The sequence below is a fragment of the Petromyzon marinus genome, chromosome 16, assembly GCF_048934315.1.
Source record: "Petromyzon marinus isolate PM22_M1 ecotype Great Lakes invasive population chromosome 16, UKy_Petmar_22M1.pri1.0, whole genome shotgun sequence".
NCBI lineage: Eukaryota > Metazoa > Chordata > Hyperoartia > Petromyzontiformes > Petromyzontidae > Petromyzon > Petromyzon marinus.
Genome location: NC_133682.1, coordinates 15,462,096 through 15,489,259, shown reverse-complemented (window position 1 = coordinate 15,489,259; position 27,164 = coordinate 15,462,096). Strand labels below are relative to the sequence as shown.

The following is a 27,164-nucleotide window of genomic DNA, read 5'->3' as shown; positions in this document are numbered from 1 at the left end:
ACCAGTACTTAAAATTGCTGTTAGAAATTAGTTGACGTTTGGTATGATTTAAAACGTCTTTCCAATGGTTGCTTAATTTGAATGGTATACCAAGCATATTCCTTCCGAACTTTCTATTAAACCCTTTTTTCTACTCTCCCCTGACAGCACATTCTTGACGACCTTGAATTTTTTCCGTTTCTATTGCACACACACAGTGACCCATCCTCCGCACCCTCTACACAAAAACATGCTGATCCCCCAGCAAATTTTCTGACTTTAACACCCTGCTGCTTCAACACTTTAACACAGCTATTTTTGATATGTAAACTCCTTTGTCAAGGCGCCCTGCTCCTCCCACCGAGCTTAAAAGACGCTGCGAATCTTAGCAGCGGTCATTGAAGTGCTGTCGTCCCGACAGTTCTGTTCCTTCACCTGAAGAAGGCCACTTGTGTTGTGGCCAAAACGTCGTGATTTTTGCTGTTTTATTTTTTACCTACGTGATTTTACCGAATAGAACCAAAGAGTATGGATCCTTGCAATCACGACAGCTTCAAATCTAGAATACTCTTTCCATCTCTCTCTAACCTCTATCTCATCCAAGATTGTTCGTCCTTCACTGTTCTTAACGAGATTCACGTGGTCGATGTCCATGGTCTTTCTCTCTTTGGCTTTTGCCAAACGGTATACCATCTCGCCTTCTTTGTTGTCAAGCTACTGGTAGAGTTGTGCAAAAGCTGTTATTTTTGCCATTGCTACCACTCGCTTTGCCTCTCTTTTCGCAGGTATTCATCCAGATGGTCCTTCTCTCTCGTGTTCTACCTGTTCTTAGCCTTTTTCTCTCCTGTTGCCTTTTGTACTTCATCACTCCACCACCATGTTTCCTTGTGTTGCATCTGTCTTCCTTTACTCCCTCCCACTGTGCTATCTGCTGCTCTCTGTATTCCACTCGCCAGTTGTTCCCACATTTCATTCACGCTCCTCCTTGGCCTTACACTTTTTAAGTTCTTCATAGCTTGCCTGCAGAAGATTTCTTTCTCATTGTTTAGTCGCCACCACTTTACCTTACTACAGTTATTTTGTCTCGCCGTTCTCTTTCTAACTCCTTTCACTATGCAATCTGCACAAGTAGTCAATGTTGTCCAGTCACACAACTCTCCAGGGATTACTTTGTAGTTCTTCACTCCTTTCAGGTGCTTCCTCACCAAAATAAAATCTATCTGGCTGTTCACCTCTCCACTCTGGTAGGTCACCAGATGTCCCTCCTGCTTCTGGAGTAGGGATTCGCCACTTCAAGATAATTTGCCTAGGCCATTCGAAGAATGTCCTCTCCTCCCGTATTCCTACTGCCATATCCGCATCCTCCATGGTTCCTTTCCTGTCCGTCCTTACCTCTTCCCACTCTTCCATTTAAGCCTGCGCCCATCACCACTGCTTCATCTACCGGTAAGCGCTGAAACTCCTGGTCTAAGCTCTCTCAAAATGCATCCTCTTGCCCACTGCAGCCCATCCTGGGTAAATAAGTAATTCGTACAATACATATGGGTATATCAATTTCAAATTACATAAATTTACCTCTGCCAAGAGCCGGTCAAACAGTGTCCTGCCTCAGACAAGCCTGTGGCAGGGTTGATCACACTATTGACTTCCGAGCAAGGACAGCTTATTCATCCACGATCAAGAGGAGAAACAGGGTTGTTCGACCCCTGACTGGGATTTGAACTTGCAACCGTCTGATTTGGAGTCAACCAATCAAATCACAACATCAACTGTTGAGTAATTGAATGTACAGAAATTAAATATACTCATGAGATGTTTGGATGAATGAAGCCATGTTGAAATCGGTCAACTATTGTATTCGCTTACTTGTAACTTGCTTTTCAAGGAATACGAGACATGAGGTTTTTATGGAAAATTCCGATACTTTAACAAACACTGAGTAAACCCGCCTCATATCACCAGGTAAGCCACGCCCGTGTAAGTTTGTGATCTTGTGCCAAACTTACAGTACATTCCCTTTAGACAAAATGAGACATCTGTTTGGCGACCTATTTTAATAACTAGGGATATAACATCACCTTTATGTTAAACTGCATGCTTGAGATATAAAGTATGGCATTTTTACGTATCGCTATAGTATATTTCTATAACTTATCAAACTATTCTCATTTTAAAGTAATTTATATTGGTATTTGCGCCAAGTTTATAGCACAGGGCTATAACTGAGGTGCTATGTTTCAGGCTGCAGTAGTTTCACAGTGAGGGCGCCATTCCCGTGTCTGATTCAAATTGAGTCCGTAGGTAATCTTTACGATTTGCCAAATTTGAACCATGTGTGAGTGAAGCAGATGGCGTGTATTTGATAGTTTATACACTTGCAGTAATATAAAACTGCAACGTGATTACATTGTATCACCGGATCAGTAAATGCAGCACCACAATTGGAATATGAAATATACATGCATATTGTTAGGGATCATTAATATAAATTTATTTTCAGGATAGGATTTGACTGGTAGTGTTTGATTGCCATGTGACATTTTCATTAATTGCGTTGACAAAGCAAATGAAATAGAAGGAAAGTGTGCAAAGAGGTGTGACGAGATGCTGACTGGGAATGCCACTGAGGAAGAGAAACACATGGCGAAGAAAACATCTGTAACTCAGGAAAAGAAAGTGGAACCTCACTAAACACATCGTTGTGAGGGATGGTGGCCTGTGGTCGAGACTACTGACGGAGTGGCCCCCAAAGGAGGGGAACGACACCCAAGAGGACAACCGCTGCGGAGAGGGAGTCAGGAATTGAGTCCTTGTGCAGGACCCGTACGGGGCTCTTGATAAATGGTGATGGCTTGGGGAGGCCTTCATCCAACAGTAGATAGATCAAGGCAAATGATGCTGCCTCTGTGCCGTGCCTTTTCAACAAATATATCCAGCGTCAACAAAAATAGTATTGATTTAAAGCTTTCGTGACTGCAGGGATTCATATTCTTGGTTCTTTCGGTAAAGTCACCACGTAGAAGGGAAACAATAAAACAATAAAAAATATATAAAACAATAAAAACCACGGCTGTGGTTTTCACACCCCTGATGATGATGGCTTGTGTTGCAGTCGAAACGTCGTGAGAATTTTATTGTTTTAATTTTTTTTGTTTCCCTTCTACGTGACTTTACCGAAAGAACCAAGAATATAAAAAATAGTATATTAACTCTGCTGTATCCGCCCTATTGGTATTATTGTAGGTTACTCGTGTGCATACATGTATGTCTTGTCACCAATCCTACCACCACCTCTGTCGTCATTATATTGTGCAACTCGCAACACAACCACCAAAAACATGCTTACAAAGGTATCCTCTACTGGAGAAAACTGAATATTAAAGCACTGATATACATCGAAACATAATACCATAACACAAAAAGTACGTGTTTTATTACATACAGTATCTTGTGTATCTAAGGGTAATAACCAAGACCAATGCTAATTATTCTGCTTGATTAAATACAAAGTGAGCCACAGTGAATGATTCGGGAATTGAGCGTGAGTCAAGGAGTTCATCTGACCCGGGGCTACGAGAGAAAAGCGATCCGTCCGGCTTGGTGCAAATTCCCGTTCCAGGTATAGAGTTGAGCAACTAATGAATAATAAAGCAATTAACGCGCACAACATTTCACGGACACAGATGCACAAACACTTGAGGCGCAGAGCCAAGCTCAGTGTCACTAGAAAGCCGGGAGAAAGAGATGTGAGGCCTTTTAATTTCCTCTTCACAGTCGGCGAAGAATGAACGATGCTGCTGCTGCTGGTGTAAATGTGCAGCAGCGGCACGGCGACGGTGGCGACTCTCGACACGGCTGCACCAGGAGGAACGACGCCCGGCGGTGGCAGTCCACGGCACTCGGTGTAGAGACGTGAGCTGAAGTTCAGGTGCCAGGACTTGAGAGATTCAGTGGACACCGACACATTTCATTTGCTGTTGGATGTACGAGTGATTAATGAAGGAACGACAACTTTGAAGCAATGCCGTGCGATGTCTTACTATAAGCAGGGGAGTTAAAAATCATGAGAAGTGAAATTAAACGGATATCACCAATCTAAACAATGGAATATCCATTGAATTGAGCTGCATTGAGAGTGGAGGAAAATAGAGGATATATAAAAAGCATTGGCAATAATCTGTCCACTGCTCGATGAGGCTTCTATGCCATGACCAACCCTCTCGGTCCTGTGATACATCGCTTCTAAGTGGTGTGCACACGCTCCGGTGTGTTCACTGCTTTGGCTGCCACGATTTATCTCGACCACCGGTCATTGTTTATAGTGGTTCTTCACATTTACTGCAGCCTTGCACTCCTTTGGTTCTCAATTGTAAAAAAAAACAATGTTAATAAATACGTAGGGTTTGATGAAACAAAGTAGTTGTTGTACTTATGTGCCCGTGCTTAATTCGTGTTTCGATTATTTACTTTCTAAAATAATCTGGCCATGTCTCGCACCCCGAGAAAGGGCATCTCGCACTCCCAGGGGGTGCGTGAACCCCAGGTTAAGAACCACTGCCTTAAAGGACCATTCTCTGCCCAAACTCGCCGACTTCTTTTGAGTTTCAAGATTATGTTAATCTGTGTATGTTATCTAATCAACGTGTTCCTCTTTCTGTTCCTCACTGTCATTCCACCTGTGTAAATCTCCACGCTTGTTTGCACAATTTTCAGTTCTTTGTTTCATATTCTTCCATAGTCTCTATAATTCTAATCCACATGTCATACCAGGTAATGCGCATTTGTACACATGAAATACCTCCGAGGAAAACGCACGTTTGAAATCACCACAGAATCCACTTAAGTGTAATGTTTTGGAATGTTACAGCCGTACACTACAGCATGTGTATTGCGCTTGCCATTTTGAGGCTGGATTTGAAGATGCAATTAACGACACGAATCGATCCCGCCCATGTAAATAACACATTTCGTATACCTCGATTTAATATTTGAGCATGCCTGAACTGGAGCAAAATCTATCAGTATAATTACGAAAATTACTTTCATAATTACACATGTAATACTTCAGTCACCAATCATAACAACAGTGGTGTAACATTTTTCTTCTGAAGGTCAGAGAAACAAGCTGTTCCCACTATTTCATGTGTAAATCAGGCCATAGTAGAGAAGAAGTAAACACTGGAACAAGCGCAAAAGCCTGGCTCAAATAACAATCCGAGCTCAAGTCGTCACCCTGCTCCCCTAATGGCCAAGATGTTCTGGAATGGCATGCCCAGTCTAGTCTACAATGTTGTGAGCAATATGACATTTGCTTCGGGCAGAGAGGTCATCCATTTATTTTCACCCAATGTTTGTAGGCGAAACAAGTGAGTGCTTTGCTGTCCGTTGCGTTCTGAATAACTGGAGTTATTTTCTGAGTTGTATATCTTCAGACACACTGTCGCACTCGAATGGTTTTTGGGTGTATCCCGTGAATAGGTTGGTTGAGTGTCTTTTCAAGGTGAAATTGGCGTTGTTCCTGCAGCTTTGTTTTGTCTTTGGTGTGGCCAAATATTGTTTTTATTCATCATATGTTTAGCTTTTGATTGAAAGCTTTCGTGACTGCAGGGGTTCATATTCTTGGTTCTTTCGGTAAAGTCACGTAGAAGGGAAACTTTTGTCATCTGGTCACATGGCCGGCTTGCTCTAGACCAGTTCCTTGACCACATGAATTCCATACACCCAGCCATCAGATTTACCATGGAAGTCGAAAAAGATGGCAAGCTACCTTTTGCGGATGTCCTAATAAAAAAGAGACCTGATGGTTCAATGAGCCACTCTGTCTACAGGAAAGCTACCCATACGGATGCTTACCTGAAACCGGATTCCCACCACCATCCATCCCAGAAGAATTCCCTCATCAAGACTCTGCACCATAGAGAACAATGCATATCCGACCAGGAACACATAGCCAGTGAACTCAAGCACGTACACCAAGCTCTTAAGGCTAATGGTTACTCCAACTACATAGTCTGCAAAGCTATCACTCCAACCATGAAGAAGGACCCTCTTGAGGAGCGATTCAAAACCATCACTTTACCCTACATTGCGGGGATCACAAAAAAGATCTCCAAAATCTTGAATAAACACAAGATCCAGGTCCGATTCAACACATTACATAAAATCCGTGATCTGGTTCCGTCTGTAAAAGATGTGATTCCGGATATACAGTACCCTGGCATCTACAAACTAAGTTGCCTCTGTGGTAGTAGTTACATTGGCTAAATCAAACGACATGTCTCGGACCGCATCCGTGAACACAAGCAGACCTAAAACACGGTAGGACCAACACCTCGGCCGTGGCAGATCACTGTTATAATTCAGTAGGCTCACATGACATTGACTTCTCCAAGACAGAGGTTCTCTGCAAGCCATCTGACTACCATGAGAGATGCGTTCATGAGGCTATCCACATATACAAACACGTACAATTTCAACCGAGAAGATGGATTCTGGCTTAGCAATCATTGGGAGGATTTGATCAACCATTTCGGGGATATTAATTGATTGTTCACGCTGGCGGTGGCTTTCAGACCGCATCCATTATTTTCGTCTCCCCCCTCCTCTTTTCCGAACATAGATGGACTCGTCCATCTGAACAAACTGCAAAATCGCTCTCCGTGGTGCTAACGTTAAAAAAAACGCCACTTTTTTCAAAATTTCTTGCTGTGGTTTTCACACCAGATGATGATTGCTTGTGTTCCAGTCGAAACGTCGTGAGAATTGTATTGTTTTATATTTTATTATTTTATTGTTTCCCTTCTACGTGACTTTACCGAAAGAACCAAGAATATGTTTAGCTTTGTTTGGCATTTTTTGTGTCATTGTTGTTGTACTCCAGGACCGCGATTCCAGATCGTTTAACTCCACTGGTCGTACTCGCCACTCGCGGAAACAGGTGGAAACGGTCCGATTCTGGCAGTCGGGAGACATGAACATTTACCGACACCTTCAGCCTGCTGCTAAGTGCCCAAAATGGGCCAAATTTTCGCCTACTTAAGCCTAACGGGACTAACCGGGCTTCCGGCATAAGGCCAGTAATCAGCAAGGATTATATATGTAACAAAAAAATTGTTCCTGGGTAGTAAGTGTTATTTTCCAATTGCTTATGCCTCAAAAGTACAGAAAATGGCTATGATTATTCCCCACAAACTTTGGTTGGTTGAGTGTCTTTTCAAGGTGAAATTGGCGTTGTTCCTGCAGCTTTGTTTTGTCTTTGGTGTGGCCAAATATTGTTTTTATTCATCATATGTTTAGCTTTTGATTGAAAGCTTTCGTGACTGCAGGGGTTCATATTCTTGGTTCTTTCGGTAAAGTCACGTAGAAGGGAAACTTTTGTCATCTGGTCACATGGCCGGCTTGCTCTAGACCAGTTCCTTAATAATCCACTCCATTAATAACACTGTATAACAAATGTTTTCTTTTTTGTTCCTGGGTAATGAGTGTTATTTCCTAATTGCTTATGCTTCAAAAGCACAGAAAATGTCTATTATTCCCCACAAACTTTGCTTTTGTGACCAGGACATTGATATTTTTAAATGTACCTATTTTCAATGAGAAAACGTGGTGTGCACTTGTGTTATATTCCTTCACATAAAGTCCTGGTCACAAAAGCAAAGTTTGTGATGAATAATATCCATTTTCTATGCTTTTGAGGCATACGCAATTAGAAAATAACACTTTACTACCCAGGAACAAAAATTGTGTTACATAGTGCAGTTATGTTCCCGCCATTGGCAAAAGGTTCAATGCGATTGGCCTGTGGTGGCAGTTAAGCACCGAGCAAAGCATGCAATGGAAGCTATGGAATCGTACACACTTCTATTCCTGAATCAGGGGGAAGCATGTGGCCACAGAGCAGCCTCGGCACACATAGGCCAAAATGATGGATGCGGTGAGGGCTTCATCCAGCGGTGGAGATATATATCATGACGGCGATGAGGTGGCCATCAGCATCCACTTCTGGTTGAAGGCCACAGTTCAAATTCCCCTTGGCCCTGCCCCAGCTACTTATTGGCTGCAAGCTGTTTGCTTGTTTGTGTGGCCACATTGCAATTGCTGGGAAATTAACTATGAAGAGTTTAAATTTTTATTTAAAGCTTTCGTGACTGCAGGGATTCATATTCTTGGTTCTTTCGGTAAAGTCAAGTAGAAGGGAAACAATGAAAGAATACAAATATAAAAAATACAATTCTCACGACGTTTCGTCTGCAACACAAGCAATCATCATCAGATGTGAAAACCACAGCAAGAAATTTTGAAAAAAGTGGCGGGTTTTTTTTTTACGTTAGCACCACAGAGAGCGATTTGGCAGTTATTCAGATGGACGAGTCCATCTATGTTCGGAAAAGAGGGGGAAAACGTAAATAATGGATGCGGTCTGAAAGCCACCGTAAGCATGAACAATCAATTAAGACCCGAAATGGTTTATCAAATCTTCAACCGAGAAGATGGATTCTGGCTTAGCAATCATTGGAAGGATTTGATCAACCATTTCGGGTCTTAATTGATTGTTCACGCTTACGGTGGCTTTCAGACCGCATCCATTATTTTCGTCTCCCCCCTCCTCTTTTTTCAAATTTTCTTGCTTGTGTTGCAGTCGAAACTTCGTGATAATTTAATTGTTTTATATTTTTATTATTTTATTGTTTCCCTTCTACGTGACTTTACCGAAAGAATCAAGAATATGAAAAGTTTCACAAAAACTTTCATATGCAGATGGAATCTTCCTATAATCCACGTTTTACAGATGTATCAATATATAACAATTTTACATGTATATGCACTTGCTTGAATGCCTCAGTAACTCAAAGCAACTTGCATGACATCTCACATATTTGAAGGGCACTTCAAGTGGCGGCTGACCCTGTGCAACACAAGATGACTTTGCACCGGCCTGCAAGTGAGCGTTAGTCTGCTAATTGGGGGCGATGATTACTGCCCTGTGTGATCTCAGGAAAGTAATTTGCCGATACTTTTCAAATGAAGAAAAAAATTATATTCAACTTAATCTGTGGATACATTTTCATGGCTCGTCACTGAGAGGCAGGGAAGTTAATTTTTTTTTTACGATTTTCATTTAGCAAACTCTGTTTAAGAGCAGCAGCACGAAAATTTCCTCACAATTCCGGCAAGTCGCCTGATGAAGCTGGTTCTAATCACCAGAAAAACGTCGTACTCAAATTATAAATGTTGTGGGTTTACTCTCCAACACACCGTTGTGGTGAAGTAGTATCTAATTGGCACGTTTGTTTACTGACAAACCTCATTGATTGGCTGTGTCGGGTGGTGGTAGGTTAACGACATTTATATTTACGCGATCTAACCCAAAACTCTGTATTATGAAGAGTTCGGTGTTGGATTGATTGCGATAGGCTTGCATTCAACACTGCACTGATACATGGGCTGTGTTACCATAATTCGTAGCAATGAGCCCTCCTAATAAACGCTTCTCTCACGCCCCCACAATTCGCTCCGTCTGAATGAACACACACACACACGTACTCTTTGGTTCTTTCGGTAAAGTCACGTAGGTATAAAATAAAATAAATCATGACGTTTCGGCCGTCTGCTGCTGCAGACCATGCTTTCCCACCTGATGATGTCCGCTTGTGTTGCGCCCAAAACGTCGTGATTTATTTTATTTTATACCTACGTGACTTTACCGGAAGAACCAAAGAGTATGGATTCCTGCACACACACACGTTTTTGATTTCTACCGTTGAACGCAGCTGATGTCGAGTTACCAAAAACCCACGGATAAATTATTATATAAGCTCTGTGGGCGGACATGTAAATTAACCTATTTTGTTAGCGAGCATCCAATGGGTGCGCGCTGCCTGGTACTACTTATACCAACAGCAGCAGCAGCAAGTAGCAATCAGCAGCAGTAGTAGCCGCATGCCCCTAACACAGCTAACGGCTTGAAAGCGTGCAGCAAGAGGGAACAGAGGCCGCTGTTGTTTCAGTGCAACGCTTCAAAACCAAAGGTAATGCTGTTGTGCTGATTCTATCATTTTCATAATATAGAAAAATTAAATTGTTCACGAACAAAAATCACACGCTGCACCACAGAGACACTCTACCCTCTGTATTATAATTATAGGTTTTCTCAAATTATTTAGAATTTTTTATCTGGAACACTTTCGATCAGTTGTACTTTATATCAACAAATGCAGTGTGAAACTACATTTTACTGATTTTGCTGGCAACTTCATTGAACTTTTTTAATCGATTTAACGAATAATGCTTTCAAATATAGCCTCAAAATATATCTATGCCTGATGGCAGTGGGGTGTCGCCAGCATGGCCCGTTCCACCCATCTCACGATCTCTTGTGAGCCGTCCTCTCTCTGTAAAGGCACACGCAATGTTACCATGCTGTGTGCATCGTTTCACAGCGTTATTTATTTATTAAAGGTATTGGACTGGGTGCGATAGTCACCGTGTAAATTCACGCCATAGGCGTTATGGTTTTAAAAGTTTGCCCACGCGTTTTAACGTGTCATTTGACACCGCAAACGGCTTAAAACGAGATATTCCTCCATCTCCAGGTGATTTCCCAGGTGAAATTTTTAAATTAAGATTTCATTGTTACATGCGCCAGATTTAGTCCACACAAGTGCGTGGACGTTGCTGATTATGTTGGTCGAGTCACTGCCGTGCGGAAAGGCGATGCGGACGCAACACGAGCACCCGCAATTGACATCTCATTTATATGGGTTTTTTTTATTTTCATTGTTTTCAATTCTTCACCTGGAAAATCCCTTGAGATGGAGCATCTCATTTAACCAGGCGGCGGTGGCTGCGCACACATCTAATCCAGCACGGTGGAAGCAGTGTCGAGGGTTGGTGGATTGCATAAATGTTGTGAAACTCCCTTCCCCTGGGCGACGAGGAGGCGCCCTGCCTTGGCTCCTCATGAGAAGACGGTACTGCAAAAATGTGGATGCCACCTGTTCCATCCCTATGGGATAGAGTGTTTCTCCCTCGCATGCGTGGGTTTTCTACGGGTGCTCCACTCTTAGACCAACCGGGGTGGTGAGCGCTGCTCTTAGACCAACCGGGGTGGTGAGCGCTGCTCTTAGACCAACCAGGGTTGTGGGCCCTGCTCTAAGACCAACCAGGGTGGTGAGCCCTGCTCTTAGACCAACCGGGGTGGTGAGCCCTCCTCTTAGACCAACCGGGGTGGTGAGCCCTGCTCTTAGACCAACCAGGGTGGTGAGCCCTGCTCTTAGACCAACCAGGGTGGTGAGCACTGCTCTTAAACCAACCAGGGTGGTGAGCGTCGCTCTTAGACCAACCAGGGTGGTGAGCCCTGCTCTTAGACCAACCAGGGTGGTGAGCCCTGCTCTTAGACCAACCAGGGTGGTGAGCCCTGCTCTTAGACCAACCAGGGTGGTGAGCCCTAATCTTAATAATAATAATAATAATTCAAATGTATAATGCGCATTCCATCCTCGGATCCCAATCCCAATGCCCTGTGCTGCGTGCAGGAGACGATGCCGGTGGTAGAGGGGCGAATTAAGAGGCTGCAGCGGAGGCTGTTCATCCGAAATACGCTTGTCTGCGAGGCGATGGCAGAGTTCGTGGGGACGTACATTCTGGTTGTAAGTGACTCGCGACGAGTTCAAAACCTGTCAGCAATAAGAATCATGTTCGATCATCAACTCTCCGTCCCGAGTTGTCATTTATGCTTAGTTGTGAGTGGAAAGCCGTGTAAGAAACGATATCAGATCAACGTATTCGACTCCCCACATGGGTGCCTTTCTGTGTGGATCCTTATGTTCTCCCCCTGTTCTACAAGGGGTTCCCTCCAGGTTCCTCACTTTAATCTTATAGCTAAGACAACTCACATTGTAACTGGTATTGGCCAAACATCCCAATACAATAAATTACTTGCAAATGACTCAATTGGGACTACACACCACGTAAAACAGGGTGTTCAAACTCGGTGAGGCTTTCCTGGGTAAACAAGTTGTATCGTAATGAATCGTTTGTATTTTTGCTCGCGCTTTTATGACGCTAACTCGCCGCTCCGTCTCCGCCTTCGCTGCTCTGGCAGTTGTTTGGGTGTGGCTCGGTGGCGCAGGTTGAATTGAGTGGAGGACTCAAGGGGCAGTTCCTCACGATCAACCTCGCCTTTGGGTTTGCGGTCACCATGGGACTGCACGCCGCTGCAGGCGTTTCAGGTACGCGCTCGATGCACAGGAGCTAACTGCGCCGCATGCCGCTTGAGTTGTACGCCCCTAGCTGCCACTGCTATTCATTGGCGTAAAATAGAATAAAATGTTTCGCTCCGGATGACGCTGCAAAGTATTATCTGCATTTTGATTTAGTGTGCTGATCTTAAAGGTGCATTGAAAAATTTGATACTCCGACTGATGCTCCTGTTGTTGTGGAGTGACTCATGCAGCCAGCTATGGCTCTAGGATTTGGTGTTACATGTTATTTATGTAGTTTATTGTAAAAATTCAGTCACAGTCCCTATGATCACTGTTACGTTGCAATTATGGCTTTATTTTTTGGTGATTTCGAAAACGTTTTTTGGTTTGTACATGTTTTTTTGTAGTACGGAGTTAGACTGATGGCCTTAATCTAAGTTTTCTTGTGGTTGTTGTTGTTGTTTGACTTGCATCCCACTGGGATTTTTTGCACACAGCGTTGGTGTACGGTGCTTTTTTCAGGAATATTTTGCTGTTTTTTTTCATGGATTTTCTGTTTGCACAGTCACAAAGTCACTTTAAGATGTTTTCTTGTTCGTGTTTTTGTTTTTTTGTTTGTTGTGGTTGCACCCGATTCAAGAGCCGAATGGCTCACAGGGCTATACCAAAATAAATAAACTGAAAACTGAAACTGAACACCCCCGCGTCATTTCAATCGCACGTCACACGACACTCGTCCTCCGCTTCTCCGTCATGACAAGTATAACTACAGAATTGGCCGTCTGCTCGAGTGTCGCCCGGTGAATGCGAAACGTGTGTTCATGAGAGAGCGGCAGGGGGCCACAGTGGTGGCACCCGTGCCTCACTGCATGAAGGGCCTGGGTTCCATTGCGACTCGAGTCCCCTTCTGGTGTGGAGATTGTTTGTTCATCCCTGTTCTGCACGGGATGCCTCCGTTACCTAAACAAACGAAAGACGCATCCAATCTAAATGGTGTTGGCCAAACTTCCCAGTGCTGAATAATTACCTGGGAATAACTCAATTGCACAGAGAAACATCGCCTCTTAATGCAAATACTTAGCCGGGCGGTGCTGGTTATGCACGTGGCCTGTGAATTCGGCGCTGCCAAGGCAGCGAGGGTTTGTGAATCAAACACAAATGTTGTGAAACTACCTTCACGTGGGCGTCGGAGAGGAGCTATACCCTGGTTTGCCAGGAGAATGCAGTACACGTAGAGCAAAAGTGTGGACTCCACTCGTTCTGTCTGTATGGGATAGTGAGTTTCCCCCCTCCGCACGTGTGGGTGTTGTACGGATGTTCTGGTTTCCTCCCACACGTAAACACGCATACGTTGACCGATAACACCTTCATAAATAGATAACACCTTCATAAATAGATAATACCTTCATAAATAGATAACACCTTCATAAATAGATAACACCTTCATAAATAGATTACACCTTCATAAATAGATAATACCTTCATAAATAGATAACACCTTCATAAAAAGATAACACCTTCATAAATAGATAACACCTTCATAAATAGATAACACCTTCATAAATAGATAATACCTTCATAAATAGATAACACCTTCATAAATAGATAACACCTTCATAAATAGATAACGCCTTCATAAATAGATAACACCTTCATAAATACATAACACCTTCATAAATAGATAACACCTTCATAAATAGATAACACCTTCATAAATAGATAACACCTTCATAAATAGATAACACCTTCATAAATAGATAACACCTTCATAAATACATAATACCTTCATAAATAGATAACACCTTCATGAATAGATAACGCCTTCATGAATAGATAACACCTTCATAAATACATAACACCTTCATATATAGATAACACCTTCATAAATAGATAACACCTTCATGAATAGATAATACCTTTATAAATAGATAATGCCTTCATAAATAGATAACACCTTCATAAATAGATAACACCTTCATAAATAGATAATACCTTTATAAATAGATAATGCCTTCATAAATAGATAAGACTTTCATAAATAGATAACACCTTCATAAATAGATAACACCTTCATGAATAGATAACCTTCATAAATAGATAACACCTTCATAAATAGATAACGCCTTCATAAATAGATAACGCCTTCATAAATAGATAACGCCTTCATAAATAGATAACACTTTCATAAGTAGATAACACCTTCATAAATACATAACACCTTCATGAATAGATAACACCTTCATAAATAGATAACACCTTCATAAATAGATAACACCTTCATAAATAGATAACACCTTCATGAATAGATACCTTTATAAATAGAGAACACCTTCATAAATAGATAACACCTTCATGAATAGATAATACCTTCATAAATAGATAACACCTTCATAAATAGATAACACTTTCATAAATAGATAACACCTTCATAAATACATAACACTTTCATAAATAGATAACACCTTCATAAATAGATAACACCTTCATAAATAGATAACACCTTCATAAATAGATAACACCTTCATAAATAGAGAACACCTTCATAAATAGATAATACCTTCATAAATAGATAATACCTTCATAAATAGATAACACTTTCATAAATAGATAACAACTTCATAAATAGATAACACCTTCATAAATAGATAACACCTTCATAAAAAGATAACACCTTCATAAATAGATAATACCTTTATAAATAGATAATGCCTTCATAAATAGATAACACCATAAATAGATAACACCTTCATGAATAGATAACCTTCATAAATTGATAATACCTTTATAAAGAGATAATTCCTTCATAAATAGATAACACCTTCATAAATAGATAACACCTTCATAAATAGATAACACCTTCATAAATAGATAACACCTTCATGAATAGATACCTTTATAAATAGAGAACACCTTCATAAATAGATAACACCTTCATGAATAGATAATACCTTCATAAATAGATAACACCTTCATAAATAGATAACACTTTCATAAATAGATAACACCTTCATAAATACATAACACTTTCATAAATAGATAACACCTTCATAAATAGATAACACCTTCATAAATAGATAACACCTTCATAAATAGATAACACCTTCATAAATAGAGAACACCTTCATAAATAGATAATACCTTCATAAATAGATAATACCTTCATAAATAGATAACACTTTCATAAATAGATAACAACTTCATAAATAGATAACACCTTCATAAATAGATAACACCTTCATAAAAAGATAACACCTTCATAAATAGATAATACCTTTATAAATAGATAATGCCTTCATAAATAGATAACACCATAAATAGATAACACCTTCATGAATAGATAACCTTCATAAATTGATAATACCTTTATAAAGAGATAATGCCTTCATAAATAGATAACACCTTCATAAATAGATAACACCTTCATGAATAGATAACCTTCATAAATAGATAACACCTTCATAAATAGATAACGCCTTCATAAATAGATAACGCCTTCATAAATAGATAACACCTTCATAAATAGAGAACACCTTCATAAATATATAATACCTTCATAAATAGATAATGCCTTCATAAATAGATAACACCTTCATAAATAAATAACACTTTCATAAATAGATAACACCTTCATAAATAAATACCACTTTCATAAATAGATAACACCTTCATAAATAGATAACACCTTCATAAATAGAGGACCGCAGAGCTTGTGCTGGCTCACGGCGTGGCTGCCTTGCTGCTTGTCTGTGGTTCCTCGCGCCTCTGACTCACTCTCTCTGCGAGAGTAAGCAACTCGTGTGCGGCAGTATTACTACTTGGCAGGGCCCTCCTGAAAGAGTCTTGAGACTCAGTGAGGCTCTCCTGGGCGAATAGCGGACGGAATTTTAACTGTCTTCCTTAGCACTTCACTCGCACAGCACTTGGGTGATTGTGACAATATAAGTCCACTGTTAAGCCAGACGTTGAGAGACTCGCCGTGTTCTCCCCCACCTGCCCCTGTGTGCATTGCCAGGTGGACACCTGAACCCAGCCGTTACATTTGCGTTTGCCGTTCTGGGTCGCTTCGAATGGCACAAGTTACCTCTCTACATGCTGGCTCAGCTCCTCGGAGCTTTCATGGGCGCAGGCACCGTGTTCGGACTGTATTATGGTGAGATTACACCGCATTTCTTTACTTGCGTGGCAGGGTGGCAGCGCCTCACAATCCTGCGATATAATAACACTGTCCTACAATTTTTTAGACGTCATCTGCTTCAGAGATTAATTGTGCTGTTTATTATGGATTTTGATGTGCTGAATTCATATATGATTATTAAAACAACTGATTGGCTACTGTTCCCAAGATATTTAAGTTTTTACATTTTACGTCTATGTATATTGTGTAAATAGTAGCGTTTTACTCATACATTTTAAACCTAGCTCTTTTAAAAAAATCTGAAAAAGTATTATATAAATAAAATGTATTATTAAAGAAAAGGCAAAAAACTATTATGTATATATAAGTACAGAGTTTAGTCTTTGGCGCTTCTTGGCTTGTCTCTAGTATTCATTCAATGGAGCATCTCTTGTCACTGTCCAGCAATAGTCTCCAAGCATTGATGGGTTCCATTTTCCCTGACAGCTTTTCTCCATTGTTGCAATGTCCTGGTGAAATCGCTTGCCATGCTCTTCGCTCTCTCCTCTGCAATTTGGTGGGAAAAAATCAAGAGAGTGCAAAAAATTTATTTTTAGTGACATGTTGCAACCAAGCCTTCAGTATGCCTTGAGGAGGTTTTCCAACAACTTCCTGTAGTTGTATGCCTTGTTTTTTTCCGAGAAAATGTGTTGCCACTAACTGGAAGGCTTTCCATGACATCTTTTCTCAAACATCACCTGCCAGGAGATTCCACTGCTGCAGTCTGGAGCCCAACAGCTCTGCCTTACTCTTGGGTAGTTCCAAATCCCTGACGTCTTTCAGTTCACCTTGTGTTATGAGGTGTGGTTCAGAGGAGGAGGATGGGATAAAATCTGGGTCATGTGACCTTGATGGTTCAGGACCAGAAGTTTAAAACTCTTCCTCGTCTGACTCAAGTGTGAGTGACTCTGGTGCATCAGGAACCGGCAGTTCTTTTCCGTGGGGTACTGGGCATATAGCTTATGGAATGTTTAGATAATGCACAGTCCACTTTTTCTTCTTTGACACACCTTTTCCAACTGGAGGCGCCTTGCAGAAGTAACAATTGCTGATATGATCTGTTGGCTCTCTCCAAATCATTGGTACTGCAAAAGGCATATATTTCCTTTTCCTGTTCAACCACTGGCAAAGATTTGTTGCACAAATGTAGTGGTGTAACGCGTGCAGGGTTTGCAAACATCAGTTGCATTCATGCACAGGGTTGCAAACAGTGAGGTCAGCTCAGGATAAGCAGTGCAGGCGGATGGACTGGGTGACAGCAGACAGAGAGACGCCAGCAATTAGGGAAAGAGGCAGTGGTTGGCTGGCTGCAAATGCAAACGCGGGGTCGGCGTCACGGAGGCGAGAGACAAAGGCGATAAGGGGGAGAACACGTGGGAGAGACGTCGGAAAGATGCTGGCTTGATGAGGGCCATCTGAGGGCACTTAATAAGGAGGGGGATATAAGGGGAACGTGTGAGGCAGTTTGGTGGAGTTGGGTGGAGTTGGGTGGAGATGAAGCAGTGAAGAGATTCAAGAGAAGTCCGGGACCTCGCCTTCCACACCTCGTCCTCCCCAGCGGTGTTGGCTGAACCCCCGCTGGGGGAACGGGCGAGGTTGGAGGTGTGGGTGTAGACAGGCTAGCAGTGGAGAGGCGAGCGGAATCTTTAGTCTGAGTGTGAGGCTATCTGGGTGAGAAGCTAGCAGATTATACAGAGAGCGGGGAGTAATAGGCTCACAGAGCAATAGAGAGTAAGCTCGAATTAGTAGGCTAGCAGAGGAAGAGTTCGCGACAGGAGTACGTGGTGTTGAACAAGAAGAGCATCCGTGTGGGATGCTGTGAATACAGTGACACAGGAGAAAAGATGAAGTTGTCTGCGTGAATAAACACCACACTACACAAGTGTTGCAGCTTATATGTGGGGCCCATATCTTGTCCTGATCTCCAATTTTGCAGCCAAAATAAAGGTGATAGGCTTTCTTAACCATAGTGGTTATACTGCGCTTTTGTGATGCAAAAGTCACTTAACCACAAACATAGCAGAAGTTATCTGCTTTGTTCACACAAGTACAAGACATCTCTGCTCACTTTGGCTAAACAGAAATGTGTCCCTTTGCAAAAGCAAACACCGACAAATAAGAGAGCACGACACTGCATGATTTATAGAGCTGATATAGGGCATTTGTTCATCAGAGGGATGTAAGCCTAGTTATTAATGCATCATCTATGACTTCTAAGAATAACATGATGCAATTCATGTCATGTATGATGCAATACCAGGTTCAGATTGCATCATTCATTGTTTTGCAAAAAAATCAAGTACTGTCCATACCCAGTCATAGATTTATTCATAGATTTAGTCAAATATGTATTTTATTCATTTCTGGATGAAATTGAGATCCCTTCCCTTTATAACTCACGTATCCTCCGCCATTCCCAAGTCAAGGGTCGTATATACTGACCCGTTAGCATATTTTGAAAACTAGAGCCAATCAACAATTTTGAGCATCATTTTCATTCTCAGTGACCCAGAATTAGTAAAGTTGGACTACATTTATTTCCGAAGCATTTTGGCTGTAAACGAGTGTAATCCACCGTGCACCCTCACACGAACTGATCTCATTGCTCGATCTCCTCCGTGGTCATCCTCTTGAACGCGTTCCATTCCTTGGCTGCCACTCCATTATTATTCTTGACCATTGGTCATCATCGCATGTGTGTCCTGGCAAGTTCCAAGCTTCACATTTTTGATAATGGCATTAACCTTCATATGTTCTCTAATTCACGTGCTCCTATCTGTGTCTGTCCACGTAATTCCAAGCATGTATCTCCCCAGGCTTCTTTATGCACTGTTTAGATTTTATTCCATTTTAGTCAATTACATTTTTTTCTGAACCATGTCACAGCAAGTAATATGCAATGGTGGAAAGTTCCCTTCCCTAGGCGCATTGCTGTGTTGCTTTTTATTGTCAAGTTCAGCTTCCCAAAGCACCTCACTGTGCTCTCATCCGCCTCTTTGTTTCATCGTTTTTATTTTATTCCGCCTGCAGTTGAAATTACATGGACAGACACAAAGAGCAACACGTTAATTCGATAGCATTCACAGGTTAATGACATCATCGGAACCGTTAACAAAAGGGAGTAGGCTTGGGCCGGGCATGTTGATAGAAAAGACGATGACCGGTGGTCAAGAATAGTGATGGAGTGGCAGTCAAGGAATGGAACGCATCCCAAAACTCCGTCCACTGGGGAAATGGATGATGACCAAAATGATGATAACGATATTCAATAGTTTTTACACATTTATTATTCGTGTAATTTGTAAAGGTCCAGAATGTATCAAGAAATTCAAATATTTTACTTTCTGAATGCTTCGTGTAATCGGTGGAAATTTCCATCACACGAATATCGGGCCCCTAATGTTTAAAGGTTATTTAACAGCAAACATTTAATCAGTAGTGTCTGTCTAATTATCTTCTTCCTTATTCTAATCGATATCAATGAGCAACATTGGCTTTTAACATTGTCATTGTATTGCAGATGCCTTCCTGTTCGCCGCCAATGGGAACTACACAATTCAGCTGGCTGGAGTTTTTGCCACTTACCCGTCAGAGCACCTGTCTCTGGGAAATGGATTTGTGGATCAGGTTTATTAATACATTTCAGCATACACACACGAACACGTGCGTTTTGTTACTTCACTTCCAAACAGACCATTCTACTTTCTGGGTCTTTCTGTAAAGTCACATAGATGGAAAAATATAAATAAAAATCACGACATTTCGATCGCAACACAAGCAATCGTCTTCAGGTGAAAAAATACAGCAGGCGAACTGCTGAGGCAGGAGAAATATAGCGAGATAACTACTGCAGCAAGAGGTTATATAGGTTTGAGATGGGTACAACCCAAGGGTAAGTGGGTGGGGCTAGAGATGGAATTTGCAAATAAATGTAAGATCGCAGAGCTCGGTACACCTCGGCTCTTGTGTTGCTAGAGATTAGCATGTCAATGTGTTAATGTAACCCCACAGCTCCGGTGCTGAAAAAGCCATTGTATTGCTCGAGATTAGAGATTAGCATGTCAATGTGTTAATGTAACCCCACGGTTACGGTGCTGAAGAAGCCATTGTATTGCTAGAGATTAGAGACTAGCATGTCAATCTGTTAATGTAACCCCACAGCTCCGGTACTGAAGAAGCCATTGTATTGCTCGAGATTAGAGATTAGAATGTCAATGTGTTAATGTAACCCCACGGTGACGATGCTGAAGAAGCCATTGTATTGCTAGAGATTAGAGATTAGCATGTCAATCTGTTAATGTAACCCCACGGTGACGATGCTGAAGAAGCCATTGTATTGCTAGAGATTAGAGATTAGCATGTCAATCTGTTAACGTAACCCCACGGTTACGGTGCTGAAGAAGCCATTGTATTGCTCGAGATTAGAGATTAGCATGTCAATCTGTTAACGTAACCCCACGGTTACGGTGCTGAAGAAGCCATTGTATTGCTAGAGATTAGAGATTAGCATGTCAATGTGTTAATGTAACCCCATGACTACGGTGCTGAAGAAGCCATTGTATTGCTCGAGATTAGAGATCAGCGTGTCAATGTGAGACGGCTCCCGCAGCAGCGGCTGTGTTAATGAGAGACATTCAGCCTATTAAACAACGAGCGCCACCACCACATCGAGGAAAAGGGAGCAGCAGCTATGTTAGTGAGACATTTAGCCTGTTGATGTAAAGACATTTAACAAGGTAATGTAACTCAGAGAGTCGGAAATAACTGCTAACATAGGCAGGTAGGATGGAAGCATCACAGCCAGTGATGACTTTACCTGGTTAATAACGTCCTTCCAATGATTGCTAGGTTTTTACCCATCTCGGTTGAAATTGTGTCTGTGTTTATATATCTGGATGGCTTCATGAACAAATCTTTGTTGAAAGCCAGTGGATTTGCATAATACCTTCGTCTTGGATAATTCAATTTCATGTGTGCCCACAGCGTTGAAACAATGATCAGCTACGGCAGATGTATTAGTCCTACCGTGTTTCAGATCCACCTTGTGTTCACGAAAATGGTCTGAGACATGTCGCTTGCTTTCTCCAATGTAACTACTGCCGCAGGCACAACTTAATTTGTAGACACCGGGGTATTGCATGTGAGGAATCACATCCTTCACAGATGGGATCAGATCACGAACTTTATGTACTGTACTCTTTGTTTTTTTTTCGGTAAAGTCACGTAGAAATAATACAAATACAATTATATAATAGCATACGACGTTTCGATTGCAACACAAGCAATCATCATCAGGTACAGAAGAGCTAAATTTAAGAGAGAGAGGAAACACATAACCGCAGATATATATACAGACCTTAAGTAGAGGGAATTAACACAGACACACCAGGGGACACAGAGAGAGACGGAGCACACTAAATCAAACAGGGTTTAGCAAAATTTGGAAACTATATAAAGCAACACAGACGGTCGGTTAAAACACAATTAATGCATTGTCTAGTAGATTACGCTATTTCAAAGATTGCTAAATTGTACGTTAAGTGTGAAATTTAAGAGAGTGATGGAACATAGACCGTAAAGAGACATATATGTACTTTGTTGAATCGGACCTGGATCTTGTGTTTGCTCATTATTTTGGAAATCTTTTTGGTGACCCCTGCTATGTATGACAAGGTGATGGTTTTGATTGGGTTCTTAGGTGGTTCTCTCCCAACGGTTGGGGTGACAGCTTTACGGATTGTGCAATACGAATATCCATTCATCCTGAGGACTTGGTGTACGTGCTCCAGTTCACTGACTAGGTGGTGGTGGTCGGAATTGCCATTTTATTGTAGTCTTGCACACGGCAGCAATACGTTCAGGAGCTAACTTCCAATGTCGAGGTCTGCTACCCACACGAGAGGGCCTCAGAAAAGAGTTTGTATAGTTTTGCTCTTCCTCCATTGAAGAAGCGTAGACTACAGTTATTTACCATATGGTCCATCGTATTGGTTGCATGGCCACAATTGCACTATGGCTTTTCTCAAATTGTCCATGTATGAAGTAGATGTGTGCATCGGGCCGTTGATGTTCAGTATCTTCGAGGAACGTCAAAGCCAGGAGGTGCGATGTTTTGGTCTCAGTTGAGGTGTTTATTCTGGATGGCCGCATTGTTCCACTCAGCCAGCGCGCTTCCGGATCTGGGTTGAGATTCTCGGATGGCGACAGCGCGATTCCAGACGGGGGGGATCGAGACACAGGGCATTGACAAGCAACCAAGTCAATCCACTGAGGGAGCCTCCTTTTGGTTGTGGGATTTCCAGGAGATATCTTCACATCTCAAACATTTTCGCTATTTGCGTACTCTGCATGTAACAATATTCTGAGCCTTTCCCAAGAATGTCAATCAAATTGGAGTTGAATATACGAATAAATGCACACACGAGTTTTTCTGTACACACACACCAAACAAAAGCAGGCATTAGCCACTAAATTGCAGTGTTGTCACCAGAGTACTTGTGCCAGGCTAGATGCACTTTGCAGCCGTCACACGCAGTGTTGAAGGCTTGCTGACAGGAGGTTAAGGGACGGACCCAGGTGCTATGGGTTGACTGAGCAAATTGGCAGATGCACTCTGTGCCCCCCACTGTGCCAATTTTCTGCGTTTTAGCCGCCTGGCGCTCCACTCGTTCATTGTTGTGAGCGTCCTGTACATATACACACGTGTATGCCTAACATAACGACAAAGATCCCCCTGTAGCCTTAACAGACTGTTGGGGTAAATACTGATAGCGATCACCTATTAAGGCCAATCCGAAACACGAAGGGGTGGTGTGGGCGACACCACACTCGACTACCTTTGTCTCCTCCGTGCTCATATTTAATCTCCACACAAGGATACTAATTTAAGGCCAAGTCGACCTAGAGGAGACTCAAGACTTGTTTCAGATATTGGCCGTGAGTGGGAATCGAACACAGGTCCCCAAATCACCCATCGCCTTGCACACTGTTAAACTCCACATTTTCTCCTGGAATCCTCGTCGAAATTCGTGGACTTAAAAACAACGTTCACACTGAGAGTTCACACCTCCTGCTCCTCCACAACCCACTCTGTGTACAAGCATGCCCCTTGTGTGTGCATTCCTAATTTTGTTTGATTCATATAAGCCAAATATGTTTTGACATTATACATATCTTTAATATCCCATGCCTTGCTGACCATCACATAGGCATATGTTCTTTACCTTTGTATATTTATTCGAAAAACGTCGTTCTCTGATTTGATTGTATTTAGAAAAATCACCAAAAAGAGCCAGTGGTTTTCTACTCAAATAACCAATAAGGCATTGGTACTTATCTCATGTTTGCTGCCCTGAGCAAGGAGTGCAAGATCCACGTTTCTCTGGCAGGGGCGAGTCTATCCATTGGACAACCGCTGTTGACTTTCCCAGTAAAACTATAATTGAGGGATGATGAGTTCAAGCTAACCCCCAGCCAGGATTTGAAGTCGAGTCCTGCTGATTTTGAGCCACTCCCTCTACCACTGAGCCAGCTGGCTGGGTAATCATAAACCAAAAAATTATGAATATTAATATTCGCATTGGAATATTTGGCAAAATGTTTTTTGGGGATGGGTTCACGGGGAAATAATTTTAAATGTCCACAAACAAGAGACACCACTGAATAGTATGCTAATTTGCTGTTCTGCCATCCCACAGGCATCTCGTAGCCCTGTTGGTTGGGAATTTCACGGCCATCTCTCCTCTGATGTGCTAGGTTACACGGCTGCACTCTTACATCTGTGTGTCAAGTCCCATAACAGAACCTTTCCATGTTACCGCTGCATAAAACCGACGAGTGCTGTCGCTTAACAGGAAACATTGCGTGTATTGTGTGAGCACAGCTGATTGGCACTGCAGCCCTGCTGGTGTGCATCATGGCGGTGATAGACAAGCGTAACAACCCGGCTCCAAAGGGCATGCAGCCCTACATAATAGGCCTCGTCGTCGTCCTCATTGGCCTCTCCATGGGCTTCAACGCGGGGTACGCCGTGAACCCGGCCCGTGACCTCGGCCCGCGTCTCTTCACGTCCATTGCTGGATGGGGTTGGGCAGTCTTTTCGTGAGTATATGATGAGCAATTGCGTTGTCTGTAACCAAGAATGCTGGCTCCGGTTGCGATTGGAAGGTTGCGAGTTCAAATCCTGATGGAGGGTTGACTCAACTCATCACCCCTTAAGGGTTGATACATTAAGTACCACTTTGTGGCGAAGTCAAATTGTAATCCACTGGCAGACTTACCCCCGCCATAGGAATGGGGAATTTTCTAAATTGGGTGAGGACTGTAAACGGAAAATTAGCATAATAGAGGTGTTTTGGGTTAGATCGCATAACTATAAATGTGTCATTAAACCCGGCACCACCCGACACAGCCAATTAATTAGTAATGCTTGTCACGTAAACAAAACATGGCAATTAGTTACGTGTTCAGAACACCATTGTGTTGGAGACTAAACCCACAACATTTACAAGTGTACTCTGCTCATGTGCCTAACTCGTAATGTGCTCTTGTGTGTGTTGTTGCAGGTCCGGTAACTACTGGAGCTGGGTGCCTGTGGTGGCACCCATGATCGGTGGGGTGCTCGGTGCGTTTTTTTACGAGCTGTTCGTTGGATTTCATCTTATGGAGGCGTCACTCACGCCAGCGGCGGAGCCCCCACCGTCTCCACGAGAAAAAAAGAGCCTCCTCAAGCTCCAGCCGGAAAGTATGGCTGATGTCATGTGCTGAGTCGGCACACGAGGATCTGGAATTGAGCTGCGGGGCCTGTGATTATCGATGCATTTGAATGAGGCTTATCCAGCTGCGTTTGTGTAACACATCTAACTAAGGGTTTAACATGCTCTGTCTGCTAGAACTTTTAGTTTTACTCAAGCTTAATTTCAATGTTTTGGTACTAATCGTGTCAATCACGTCGATTTTAATAAAATATATATATAAACCTGTGCTGTTTTTTTGTTTGTTTCAGTTTGACACCAAACCTCTTAAATGTGCAACATTTGCTCCCAATAGCAATGTACATACTTTTTCACAAAAATAGTCTCCATGTGTTACGAAGTGCCTCTCAAGATCAAAACGTCATCATGGTCAAAGGTGTCGATGCCACCACCGCACCGAACCAACGCATTCTCCCCTCCGCCAGATCCCGCATCTGCTGCGGGGTAGACACGCAGCGACTTCCCAGATCTGCCCTCACAGTCTCCCACCGTCTGCTCTTAGGGCCCCATACCCTTGGTTGTCTGACTCGCAGAGTCGACGCCAATGCCCGTCTCGAGAATCGGCCCTCCCCCATCCTGCACAAGTCCCAGCATCGCCCCCGTTTTCGCCGAATATATCGACACACCAACCACATTCCCTTGCGGAATTCTGTATTGCTTATCTTGCCATGAAATCCCTCGCACCGTAACTGTGTCACAGTTTAACATTATCATCATCAGCCATGGTAACTTCACTGTTGGATGAGGATTACACCTCTGCCATTCCACATGGCTCCTTGATACCGCTCTTGCACGTACAACTAATCTCGTTGCCGGAATGTGTCATACAATGGTAAAGACAGCATTCCCATGAAGCCTTCACAGACTGTTGGTGCAAGTGCCGCTAAAGTACTGTGCCGATGACGGCCGGGAAGGCACACGGAAGGGCGGTATGGTCAGAGCACATCTGGTCGATCTGCATCTCCCTTTGTCTCTCTGGGGCCGTCCATAAATGACGTCACGCACCTGGGGGGGGGGAGGTCAGACATTTGTGACGATGTGTGACAAGGGGGGGGGGGTGGGGGTTGAGAAACGTGACGTCACATAAAAATGCGAAACTTTAAATATAGACAACACGTTCTACTTAATTAAATAGACTTTTTAGTAAATATTTTCTCCTACAACATCAGAGTCCAGTGCCACATTAAATATGCACTACAATGACAATAGTTTACAGCGATTTGAAGCATTTTTTTTGGGGGGGGCAGAGCTTTGTCACGTCATATTTGAGGGGGGGTCTGACTTTTGTGACGCCGTGTGACGATGGGGGGGGGGTCAAAAATCGCGTGACGTCATTTATGGACTGCCCCTCTGCGTATGCATTTTTATATTTGAATCTCTGTTTGCCTCTACTAAAATATTGTGAAGCCAGATACAGAGATGCGTGTTTGTCTGGCTTCATAAGATCGTCATCCCCGCCGATTCACTTAAAATAAAATAATAAATATATAACCATTAACATCGTGGCGTCTCTGGAATTTTAGGAGCCGCACAATTTCCAAAATGAGGTGAACATTCACCGATACCATGCACGACTCTCGGGCGCGAGAACGTTTGGGGCCGTCCATAAATGACGTTCCGCGATTTTGGACAATTTTTTGACCCCCCCCCCCCCCCCTTCGTCGCACGGCGTCACAAAAAGTCAGACCCCCCCCCTCAAATATGACGTCACAAAGCTCTGCCCTCCCCCCCCAAAAAATGCTTCAAATCGCTTTAAACTATTGTCATTGTAGTGCGTATTTAATGTGGCGCTGCACTCTGATGTTGTAGGAGAAAATATTTATTAAAAAATATATTTTAATTAGGTAGAACGTGTTGTCTATATTTATTTAAAGTTGCGCATTTTGATGTGACGTCACATTCCTCAACCCCCCGTCCCTCGCCACACATCGTCACAAATGTCTGACCCCCCCCCCCCCGGGTGCGTGACGTCATTTATGGACGGCCCCTTAGGGGGGGGTGCCACAAACCGAATAATTTCTCCTCCAAAATGAATGTATCGCTCGTTAAGCGAGA

At 42.6% G+C, this 27,164-nt stretch overlaps 1 protein-coding gene across 2 annotated transcripts; it reads left to right on the top strand.

Annotated features, from left to right (window-relative positions):
• Window positions 1–269: 269 nt before the first annotated feature.
• LOC116942792 (aquaporin-3) lies at window positions 270–25,338 on the top strand. 2 transcript variants are annotated; one of them, XM_032955055.2, is made up of 7 exons: window positions 270–3,907; window positions 11,514–11,627; window positions 12,083–12,209; window positions 16,195–16,332; window positions 19,877–19,983; window positions 24,239–24,456; window positions 24,921–25,338. In XM_032955055.2, exons 2-7 carry the CDS (start codon window positions 11,520–11,522, stop codon window positions 25,120–25,122), a joined length of 900 nt encoding a protein of 299 aa, XP_032810946.1. In that variant the 5' UTR covers window positions 270–3,907; window positions 11,514–11,519; the 3' UTR covers window positions 25,123–25,338. The 2 variants fall into 2 exon arrangements, with proteins under 2 accessions (XP_032810946.1, XP_032810945.1); XM_032955054.2 differs by lacking the exon at window positions 270–3,907 and adding an exon at window positions 9,749–10,007.
• The last annotated feature ends 1,826 nt before the right edge of the window (window positions 25,339–27,164 follow it).

What these genes read in the sequence shown, in the direction of transcription:
- LOC116942792 (XM_032955055.2), top strand. Translation starts at nt 11,520, where the DNA reads ATGCCGGTGGTAGAGGGGCGAATTAAGAGGCTGCAGCGGAGGCTGTTC. An exon ending in TGGGGACGTACATTCTGGTT is followed by an intron (nt 11,628 to 12,082) that starts GTAAGTGACTCG and finishes CTGCTCTGGCAG; the next exon opens with TTGTTTGGGTGTGGCTCGGT. An exon ending in GAAATGGATTTGTGGATCAG is followed by an intron (nt 19,984 to 24,238) that starts GTTTATTAATAC and finishes GTGTGAGCACAG; the next exon opens with CTGATTGGCACTGCAGCCCT.